At 43.4% G+C, this 12,094-nt stretch overlaps 1 protein-coding gene across 1 annotated transcript in view; it reads right to left on the bottom strand.

Annotated features, from left to right (window-relative positions):
- LOC145390046 (mediator of RNA polymerase II transcription subunit 24-like) overlaps positions 1-12,094 on the bottom strand; it is a 59,135-nt gene that overhangs the window by 19,167 nt on the left and 27,874 nt on the right. Inside the window, 2 exon segments of the mRNA XM_080265124.1 lie at positions 1,769-1,946; positions 10,204-10,370. Coding sequence (XP_080121250.1) covers positions 1,769-1,946; positions 10,204-10,370 — 345 coding nt within the window.

The raw sequence follows: 12,094 nt of genomic DNA, 5'->3' as shown, positions 1-12,094 counted from the left end.
AAATAAACAACATAAAAGGCCATCAAACTTTTATAAGGATTATGGCTTGGGTGGTTTGATGGGTTCCGAGGCTTGGGAGTGGCTTAGTTGCCGCCAGATCTCTTTGGCTGTCTCCATTTCTTTAGTGTCCACAGCTAAAGGGGGTATCACATGGTACCTTATATCAGGAATGGCTGAGGAACATTTAAGTGGAACAAAACTTGGACGCTATCACACACGTTCCTCACACTGTCGTCAGAGCCCTGTCTCAGTTGTAAACAAGTGATTACTTTATCGACATCACAGTTTTTTCGCATAAGAAATATTAACTCTTTATAAAGGTTTCAAAATGATTGATATTTATTCTAAAATACAATATTAACAAGTATTCAGCATTAGGCTAAATTTCAATGCTATAGTACGATATATTCTTTCGAGCCGAATGGGTTTTGGTCACTGTTTTGCCTGTCGTGTCCTCGGCAGGAATCCATTCAGATGCATTCCAAATGCCTGTGGTATCATCAGCAATTTTACCACGTTACCGTTCCGATTAACCATCGTATCCTCGGCAAACCTCGTATGAAGGGCCGTGTGAATAAGTTTCGCTTAGCCTGTCTTCAAACTCGACGCGTGATAGCTGTCTTGGGGTGCATGATAGCATGTATGGTTGCGCATTTGATGTGAGCGCGATAGCAGATAACCGCAATAGCTGAACGCGTGATAGCAGGGGGTTGAGTTTGTGTGTGTGTGTGTGTGTGTGTGTGTGTGTGTGTGTATATATATTCTTTCACAAAAGAACAGGGAGAAAGTGGACCTGGAGAAGCCCAAATGGAGAAACCAAGAATGAAATCGACTTCACTATAGCAAATAAGAATAACACAATCACAAATGTCACAGTTGTCAACAAAGTAAATATTGGAAGTGACCATAGAATGGTGGGTTGCACAGCAAGATTTAATTTCAAAAGTGAAAGAAAGAAGATGATTAAAGACAAAAAGATATGCCCAATAAAAGTCAGCAAAAACAAAGCAGCTTTTCAGTTGGAAATAAGGAACAGATTTCAGGCTTTCAGTAATGCTGAATGTGACATTGATGAGCTGAATGACAGACTAACAAAAGTGCTAAAAGAATCAGCGGAGGTAGTAGGAAAACCTAATACAACCAAAGCCTGTGGACGTAAACAAGCATGCTGGTTTTGTGGGCCTTAGTAGCCCACTAAACCACCAGGCACCATAATTTGGTTATACAGTTACCACCCAGCATAATAAATGGTTTCCTGCTGTACAGGAAACCATTTGGCTTGTCACTCAGTGTACAGTCACCTATTGGCAGAAAGAGGAGGAATTTAGCAAGACAGAGGAGGAAGTGTAAAGTCACCCACAGGCAGAAGGAGGAGGATAGAATGAAGGAAATAAAGACAGAAGGGGAAGGAAGGAAGGAAGGAAGAGAGGAAAGGGCAGTCACCCGAGAGCAGCACTATATCGAGTAAGTGGACGATGAGTGCCCCCACCCATCATGTTATTAATAACAAGAAATAAATTAATTGTCAATAGCATGCAAAGTGAAATAAGGAAATGTGTCACATCATTAATCCTTTGTAATTCTCAGATCCTCCTACAATTGTTATTTGTGGAACTTTTGATAATGCCACAAATATTAAAATCTTCAAATGGAACACTTCATGAAAGCTGATGTCTGACTACAGTAAACTGTATCTGAAACTTGTAATAGCTCTTGCATGTCATGCAAAAATCAATTCAATAAGACTATCATCCCAGACCAGACCGACCTGGACATGAGAGCAAAGCCAAGTGGCAACACATATGGGGAGGCAGCAGAGGTGGTATTGGAGGCGGTCTTATAGTTCTCGCACATGCTGCAGTGGAAGTGCTCCTTGCTGTGCTGCTGTCACTACCTCACACAATGCCACACCTGCCACCTGGCACACTTCACTCCATCGCATCATACTGAAAAATGATAAACACAAATTTTTATTCAAGTACAGTATAACTCTGAAATTATTTTACACTAAGGCTGCAACTGTTCTTTCCTTCAATACCTCTGTCATCAGAAGGAGCATATGTGACAGCTTCAATTATAATCATTAATCATCTTCTTAATTCATCATTCAACAAACTCCTCTACTATCCAACTCTTCCATGAGTACACGAACCTGACACTGTGCATATCATAGCTTTCCCATCATTCACTTACTGACAATTTCTTCCTTTCATGAATACTTCCTCTTATTTATTCTCTTATAATTTTCATTCACACTGCTCATTACACACAGCCATACAAGCTTGCCCAGTTTAATTAGGCTCCCAAGTAGGCATGGAGCCCAGCTGTGAAACATCTGCATCATTTTTTTTCTTTTTTTTTTCCCCCAGATCATTCCTGGGTAGTAGGATTCCTAAGGATTCCTAGTCCATCAACCCCATTCCTTTTTAAGGCATTTTATATAACACAGAATAAGTTAATCTATTTTTAAAAATCCAATTGTCAAATATACTTACAATACACACACGTATACAAAAATTATGTTTCTTAATACAGAATCCAAGTATAGGGTTGCCATAGTACACATCAGGCACGGGGCTAAGGACTGGTCTCTGCGTCATGGCCTTGACCTCGGCCTCCAAAACTTGCTCTGTCCTCCACCTCGACTTCAAGGCCACGCAAAAAGTGTAAACGCATTAAGAAATTTAAATTTTTAAGGTCAAATTCTCTCTCTCACTATATATATACTGTATATATACCGTATACAGTAATATCGCGATATACAAAACCCCTAGATGCAATACCCCGGCTTAACCCCTAACACCCTAAACAGCCCTATGGGGGTTTGCATTACTCTGACACCCTGGCCTAAAAAGCACGGTAGATCAATTGCAATACAAAACTGCATTCAAAGTTTCCCGCTTCTTACTTGATGTAACCTGCTCCAAGACCACACCAGCTACGAGTTGAGAGGGAGGGAGGAGGGCTCCAGCCCGCCAACAGAGTGGGGGGGTTAGCCCCCCCTCTGCCATCTCTCTCCCTCTACCTACCCCCTCAGTTGATGCCTTATGTGACATATCCCAATCTTTCTACCCTTCCTGTTGCCACTACAGCATAGAGGTGAGGTTTGGCTGTAGCAGTGACTCCCCTCCTGCCCCCCCCCTCCACTCACCTGACTCCCCTGACATGGCTGCCAAGAGACGTATCCCTCACCACTTCTCTTTCCTACTTGAATGAGTGATGTTTCCACACTCTTCACTTCCTCCCTCCGGAAATTCCCCACCCTCCCTCCACCTTCCTTCTCTGCTACAACCCTACACTCTCGCGTGATGCATCAAATAAGGAGTCTTTTCTCAGCTTTATTACACTTTATAACCTAAAATAAGACTTGGCTTTTTTACTGTAGCAATACCTAGTGTATGTATGGTAATATGTGTGTATGTTATTAGCCCAAAGTAATGTATGTTACTGGAAATTTACCATGCATTACCATATATTTCTGTGGGTTACATCTCTATGCCAAAGCTTTTTACTCCTTTAATGTTGTAATTATTTGTTTTACTATGGTAAGTGAAACATTTTTGCACACATAAAGCCATGTTACACCTTTATGTAGTGGCAGGTGGCAGCGACCATCACCCACTCACTTGATGTAGTGCTGCCTACTTCTTCCTTACCCATTATTATTCTTTTTCTGTGCCTGCCCTCCTCTCTTCCTATTTCTCCCATCTTTCCTGTCACTTCTTTTTGCTTTTCTTTCTTTTGCAGGTGGCTTTATATTGAGTGACATGCAAATGGTTTCCTGTATGCCAAGAAACCATTTACACCACTGGGTGGTAACCATATGACCAAACCATACGTGCTCCCTACGTGTCAACAAGCGGAATGGTGGAGGGTTAGTGCCCCTCCCCGTAAAACAAATAACTCGAAGTCAAATGGCCACCCTTTATGGGACTGTGGCGTCTGGCAATAGATAAATAGATAGATACCTTTATGTTACAGATATATAGTCATATTACAGTTTCCATAACAGGTGAATCACTGTAATGAGGTCACTTTCTGAGAGGTACCTCCTCTCGCCAGACTGGGAAGGGTAACTATTATTTTCTTTGCTGCGCTGCTGTGTGTGAACTACTCGGTCAACCTGGACGAGACTTACATCATCGGGTGTGTAAACTCTTGCTCTTGAAATATACAGTAATCCCTCCACTATCCGACGTGACAGAGCCATAGGCATGTCCAGAAAGTGGTCCCGTCCAGATAGTGGGCCCCAGCCTGCTGGACTAGTACTTGAGGACTCTAACCCAGCCTAACTTTAAAAGCCACCTAAATAACTCCCTACCGGACATGCAAAGCACCTATTTAAACCTATTTCAGACCCTATTCAAACCAATAATGGACATAAAGCATGAAATAAATGAAAAGGAACCAGAGAATGAAGAATTAGAAGTGGTTATGGAAAACAGCAGTGTACAGGGTACTTATAGCACGTCTGTGGCCACCTTCTCTAAGGCTTTGGCAGTGGTGAAAATGCTCTCGAAGTACGTACAGTAATCCAGTGTTGTGTTGCACTTACAGTAATTCTTTGCACTGTGAGTTATAATTGTTTAACATTGCACATTCTGCTCTTAATTGCACCACGCCAGTTTCAACCACCAATTTGCACTCCACAGCTGATCCTTTGCACTCTAAATTCTAAAATTTTAACACTGCACAACACTGTAAATTCCCATGTGGTCTAGTGGCGAGGTATTGCAGTTTATTCACTGTTTATTTACAAAAACGAGCATGTGTGGCATCCATTGTGATAAGCATCCACTTGTGATGACAGTTAGGCGGTAACTGGTGGTGAGGGAGGAGCAGGGTTGCAAGGTTGAAACTCAGCCACATTACCAAACTCCTCAATTTTCATTACCAAATTTAGCTTTTCATTACCAAATTCATAAAGCAAGCATTTATTCTTCACTAATTATATATAAAAGTGTTGTGGTAGGTGGGGGCGCTCACCATCCACTCACTCAACGTAGTGTTGCTCTCGGGTGTCTGCCCTGTCCTCTCCTCCATCCTTCTTTCCTTCCATCTTCTTCTATCTTTCTTTCCTTCATTCTTTCCTCGTCCTTCTGCCTACGGATGACTTTACACTCCCACTTCTGTCTTTCATTCCTTCATTCTTTCCTCTTCCTTCTGCCTGTGGGTGACTCTACACTGAGTGACAAGCCAATTGATTTCCTGTACACCGGGAAACAATTTACTATGCTGGGTGGTAACCATATAACCAAATTTTGGCGCCTGGTGGTTTAGTGGGTAATTATTGTGCTCCAATCGGATTGAGCCGGTGAAGGTTTATATCCAAGGGATGGATGGGGTTTATTGCTCACGTAATGCCACTCAGGGATGAGTGAGGTTGGTCACTCTCATCTTAAATGTCAGGACCAACTGCCTAACCCCGGGCTCCTACGCTCCTCATGGGGCAATGTAGGAATGAATGATGGATGGATGGATGGATGGATGGAATATTAATCACTCTCCTTATAAGTAACAGCATGTTGATTATTTTCATGCTATGTAGGCTAGCAGATTAATCAGAGAGAGCAGACAATCCACCATCTCCATCCTGTGTATCCTCATACGTGTGAAAAATCCGTTTGGTAATGCATTATTCTGATTCATTACCAAACAAATTCTTCAATACCAAATTGGCCCACATTTGGTAGTGAAAAATACCAAATGGCAACCCTGAGAGGGGAGGGGGGAGGGGGGAGGAAGGAAGGGGTGAAGGAGCCATGGTGCAAACAGCTGTTCGGCGCCGAGCGGCAATTTCAAATTACGGGTGGGAAAAAATTCGGATTTTGGGGGGATGTTTTTCTTTTTTTGGCCATTTTTGGATTCCGAAGGTCCAGGCCCATAATGTCCGGTAAGTGGGGTGTCTGGAAAGTGGGCGTCCGGATAGTACAGGGATTACTGTATCCCATATGTGGCAGTTTGTATTTAGCAAAAACCACCGTACACAGCAAAATTGCCCAATTTTACCCTACAGAAGTCATCATCTAAAGATACCCATTCCCTGACTCCCAAACACTGCTCCGTTCTGTCACGGAAAGTGATCACCACTAATAAACCATATGTACACTCTAATTAAGTCTTCTTTATGCACAGTGATGTTCCGAGAGGTTGTATGTGTACTGCAATTAATGTCACATATGATCAGGTGGGGATACAAATTTTTCATGAGAACCAAAGGAGGTACTCTACAAAAATTGGGGGATTTCACCATTACAATATATCATGAGCTTCAATGATGTGATCTCCACATTTCAAGTTGTGCAGTAAAATTTGCAGACACAATAGCGGTGCAAATTAACAGTCTGTTGTACTAAACTGTATTTTTCTTTTCAACAAAAAGATGTAATACTGTGCATGAAACATAAAACAAATTAGTAATTCACAAGTCTGCATAATATTACAGGTCAACCTGGGTTTAACAATGTGATGCATTAAAAAAAAACCCAACGCTAAGTGGGGTATCACATATCGGGGCTGATTTAACATGTAAAGTATAGGGATGCATTTTTGAGCCTTGGGATTCCCCGCAACCAAGTCCTAAACCCACCAAAATGAGTCCAAAAATAAGGTATACAGGCAATCTAAATGGCCTAACGCTGTAAAGCAAGCTAACCTAAGTCTAAAACCTGTTAGTAACTCACTAAAACCAACAAATAAAACCTGAAAATCATAAAAAATAAAAAAATATCATATACCTATCATCACTTACGTCTTGTGAGTCCATGTCTGGTCCTGGTCGTCATCCTTGCTATCTCCCCCAAGGCTAGGGTACATGTGGTGCTCCTTAGCACTCACTCCTCCTCCTCAAAGCCTTCAAACCCCATCTCCAGGGGAGGGTCAGAGGGGAAGGAAGCCTGGCGAGGTGGGATGATGGTAGTGGGAGACTGATGCAATGGCTCTGGGGGTGGCAATGGGGTGCAATGCAAAGACTCACTAGGTGGCGATGGGATGCAATGCGATGGCAGACAAGGTGGCAAGGGAGACAGCTGCGATGACTGTTTGAGGTGGTGAGGCAAAGAGATAGATGCAGTGGCTCACATGGTGGTGAGGGAAACAGAGACAGTGGCCGAAGTGGTGCCAGAGATCGAGGCTAAGGCGAGGAAGATAGTGATGGAGTGGCTGAGTTCAGCAGTGGAAACTCAGGTGACGCGGAAGATGGGGATCGGCTTGAGGTGAGGTCCAGAACCAGGGCCCATACTTATAAAACACTAAGACTGAGTCATAAGGCGAAAGTCTGTCCTAAATTCATAGGAGCGAGTCATAAGTCCTTATGTTCGACTTAAACTGAGTCATAGCTTAAGACCCCTCCCGAGTGGTTATAGCGCTTCGGACGCGGCTTATGACTCGATTATAACAGTAAAGATGGCCGCCGCACCACAACAACAACAAATTCGCCAGCGCCAACCAAGACGTTTTCGTGAAAGGAAAGATGTGCTTAACGAGCTAAATGATGCAGAACTGGTCAAGAGATATTGTTTGGACCGTGCAGGCATAATTTTTGTGACCGATTTGGTGCGGGAGACCTTAACAAGACCAACGGCAAGAAACAAGGCTTTAACCCCCTTCAGCATGTGTATGTTCTCAAGATACAACTGTGCCAGCTTATATGTGGCATCAGGGTCCAATTTTGCTTTCTGGAACGTTTGCTTGTTACACTGTTGGAGTTCTCCATGCTTGGGTGGCGGTGGTGGTGTTTGTTTACAGAGTGGTGTGGAAAGGCAACATGTCCTCGTCCACAACACAAAGTGGTAAATTAATAATTCCTCAAAAATGACATTAATCTTTTTTTTTTTTTTTTTTTTTTTTTTTTTAATTGCGAGGAAGAAGGAACCAAAGGCCATGAGCCCGCAGTAACAGTTCCCTCCAAGAGAAAAACAAAATACAATATAGAGCCAAATTCAAGATCCGATCATTTTGAGATGCCTGGACACACTGCGTTTGAAAGACTGGAGATCATAGGCAGCAGGAAATACAGACAGAGGGAGACAGTTCCAGAGCTGACCTGTTGCATAAATAAAAGACTGGGAGTAACGGTTAACTCTTGCATTAGAGAGTTGGACAGAAAAGGGATGAGAGTTTGCTGCTAGACGGGTGCTATGCGCCCGTCGTAGAGGTGGAGGAATGCAAGCAGACAGTTCAGAGAAGCAGTGACCATTAAAGTAGCGATAGAAAAGAGATAAAGATGCAACAGTGCGGCGAAGAGACAGAGGTTGAAGGGAGTCAGTAAGAGTAGGAGAGTTAATGAGACGAAAAGCATTTGACTGTTTACTTTACCCTGAAAACATTTAAGAAAATATTGTAGTAATTTCTGATTTTTTGTAGCATCTTTTCTCTGTTGCTTTCTTAGATTTTTCTTCATTTTTCGAAACTCTCAAGTGCTACGCAGCGCCAACCGCTAACTCAGCAGCTTGTGACTTTGACCTAACAAAGTCTCAACTTAGTTATGATGAGGTGCTCCTTAAGTCTCACATTTATGACTTTCACCTAACTATGATGTAGTTTTTATAAGTACGGGCCCAGGGGCTGAGCACAATGTCCTCGGCGGGAGAAAGCCCTCAGTGTTCCTCTGCTGAATGATGACTGGGGAGATTCTCCGCTGGTCAAGGGCTGGAGAGATCCTCTACAGGTCACTGGCATGGTGGGGGCCTGTTTGAAGAAGGCAGTGATGGTAGTCTGCCTGGCTGCCCTCTTCGTTTCCTCCAGCATCATCCAGTATACCTTCATCCCCTCCACCAGCTGATCTGATGTGTCCTTGCTTTGTCCTGAGACAGAGTCGTGAGTATGCACAAGTGCGATGGCCTTGTCAACCTTGGCCATCATCACCTCCAGAATTTTCATACTAAGGGCTCACACTTCAGGAGTGACCTTCTCCTCCTCTGCCTCCTGGTGCCCCCGCTGAATCCCCACAATGAGGAGCTCCTCGTTGTTGAGCTTCTCCCTGTGGTTGTTCAGGACCTCCTCCATCTCCTCCTTGTCGACCTCCCCGAAGCCCACCTTGTCCGACAGCTGCACAATGTCCTACAGCACCCATTCTACCAGCGGTGCTTGCATGCCCTCGGGGAAGCCGGTGAAGGAATGTATGCACTCCAGCTATAGCTTGTGCCACACACCACTCATGGTGGGCTGGCCTGCTTCCCTCCATGCAGCTGCGATGTTTTTGATGGCGTGGCATATGTTATAACCCTTCCAGAATGACTGGACCATCGTCTTGTCGTCGCTGGCACACACCCGCTGCAAAGTGCGGCAGCAGATGCACCCTCGCCTTTGTCGTGGTGCTCTAGAATGTCTAACTTCACTTCAACCGACAGAGCTTTACGAGGGCGCTTCATGGGAACATCACCAGCTCCAACACTAGCAGGCGGCTTACCACCCCAACTAGGGTTACCACTACCACCACTAGCCCCACCACATGCAATGCCCTTACCAGACATGATCACAATCAATTAGGTCAAAATTAACAAAAAATCGCACTCCACACACGGTTAGTATCACTGTCCTACTCACAGTACTCCTGGGACACAATTACGAGGCACTATGACAGCGGCTTGCATAATATTGGTGATACAACACGATGTGGGGAAAGCAAGCGTAAGAGAGATCCTCACTCCGTGACGGGCGGTGTAAGAAGAGTAATATGGGTTCATGCGGGGGTCAGCAATGGGTGCGCGGCTGCGCGAGTGTTTCCGCACATCCTGGCAAGTGGGCGGGCTAAGTCTGCTGCGGAAAAGTGTGTGATTTAAACTTTGAGCCCATCGCTCCCGGACGATACAAAGCAGGACACACTGCAAAACCGGATCTCAGCCATTGTTAGGTGGGGTATGGTGGTATTTCTACCCACATCATTAAGCTTGGGTATCACTTATTGCGGGATCACATATCGGGGTTTGACTACTGCAAACACCGAAGTAAGAGACAAAAGCACAGAAAACACACAAATACACACGCTTAACCATATATAAAATACATCAGATGAATTATAAACATACACAGAAAACTGTCTTTGTGATGATATAGGTTTTACCCAACTTGGATCCTCTTCTGATAGGATCAGACTTGGTTGTACTTTCACAATAACCACAGTTTTAGTATGAGTGTGCCTCCTTTGTGGACAATTCAAAGGACTGTGAAATCAGAAAACTTAACACATATGAATCGACTAACTTGTACTTATGCTCCAAATCTGTTACACTGACCTCCCTGATGAACTCTTCAACGGCACTCTGGTCAGTGCGTGTGGCCACAAGAGGTGCCTTGACTCTGCCAGGCTCTGGCATGTTCTCCTTCATCCACTGCTCCACAAAAGTTTCACACTTTTCTGAAACCACCACCTGAAGTAGGAATGAAAAAGGAAGATCATTCTACTTGTTATTTCCATCAAGAAAAGCATAAGAAGAAAATAATCTTCTGTCTTAACAAATGTATTCCAATGTTCTTAGATTTTCTCTACAGCATGTACTTATTATTTTAAAGAGGGCTTCACTAAAGTTAATATTACACATATCAGAATGATCCCACACTGCTGAGTGAGGGAGGGAGCACAGCCTATGACAACTCTCGCCGAGTGACCCACATTGTACTTATTACTTTAAAGTGGGCTTCACTGAAGTTAATATTACACATGTCAGAATGATCCCACACTGCTGAGTGAGGGAGGGAGCACAGCCTATGACAAACTCTGGCCGAGTCACCCACATAATTTATTGTAGTTTCACACTTCTCTGAAACCAGCACCTAAAGGAGGAATGAGAAAGGAAGATCATTCTACTTATTATTTCCATCAAGCAAAGCATAAGAAGAAAATAATCTTCTGCCGTAACAAATGTATTCCAATGTTCTTAGATTTTCTCTGCAGCATGTACTTATTATTTTTAAGTGGGCTTCACTAAAGTTAATATTACACATATCAGAATGATCCCACACTGCTGAGTGAGGGAGGGAGCACAGCCTATGACAAACTCTGGCTGACTGACCCACATGATTTATTGTCCTAGTTTTTATGGCCATGCAGAATGCTGTCCATAACCCCACATGGCAGGTGGAGATGTCATTATGGCCAAGACTTCATTGTTTCTTATCCTATGCAATCTACAATACTCCACATACCATCCATCCATCCATCATCTAAACCTGTGCTGCCCCATGAGGATTGTAGGAGCCCGGGAAAGGTAAGTTGGGACATTTAAGATGAGAGTGACAAGCCTCACTCTTCCCTGCATGCCATTACGTGAGCAATAAACTCCAACCACCCCTTGGATATGAACTGACACAGGCTCAATCAGGCTGGAGTGCCTTAATTACCCACTACACCACCAGGTGCCATAGTCTAGATATATGGTTACCACCCAGCATAGTAAATGGTTTCCTGGTGTACGGGAAACCATTTGGCTTGTCACTCATAGACAGAAGGAAGAGGAAAGAATGACATAAGAGGAAACAACGAAGGAAGAGAGGAAAGGGTAGCCACCCAAGAGCAGCACTACATCGAGTGAGTGGATGTTGAGTGCCCCCACCTACCACCCCAATGCTCCTATTCCTGACTGTTAGTTCTTATGCCACTAACACATTTTAATGTACTAATAATCCTATTGCAGCCTCCAAATGCAGAATTTTCTTTCAAGTATAACAAATTACAGAACTGTATTGTTATAAAAGATGCTTTTTATGCCGAAAAGGACAAATGAGACCTGGGACATTTAATAATTTTATGCTAGTTGTTACCAATTTCACTCTGCTGATGGAAACATCCCATCTCCAAAGGGTTAAAGCTTATGAACAGATACTACTGTACTACATTATCTCAACCCATTCATCACAATGGGTTTTCCTTAGCAAACTATTATAGTCTAACAGTAACATGAATTAAGTACAAATTGTGTTATTGCATGGAGAAGGTTAATTGGGATTTTTTTTACTCCTTCATGGTAAGGAATCTTTCTTAAGCTGTATAACAATGACTGGTAGTAGCAAAAAATAAAAAATAAATATCATTCATTCATTCATCATCCAATCCTACATTGCCCCATGAGAAGCATATGAACCCGGGGCTAGGCAA

This window comes from Coenobita brevimanus, unplaced genomic scaffold (genome assembly GCF_032717465.1).
Source record: "Coenobita brevimanus isolate Jiangsu-jjx unplaced genomic scaffold, ASM3271746v2 jjx.HiC_scaffold_2767, whole genome shotgun sequence".
Classification (NCBI taxonomy): Eukaryota; Metazoa; Arthropoda; class Malacostraca; order Decapoda; family Coenobitidae; genus Coenobita; species Coenobita brevimanus.
The sequence above is the reverse complement of the archived record's forward strand: the minus strand, read 5'-3'. Positions and strand labels throughout refer to the sequence as shown.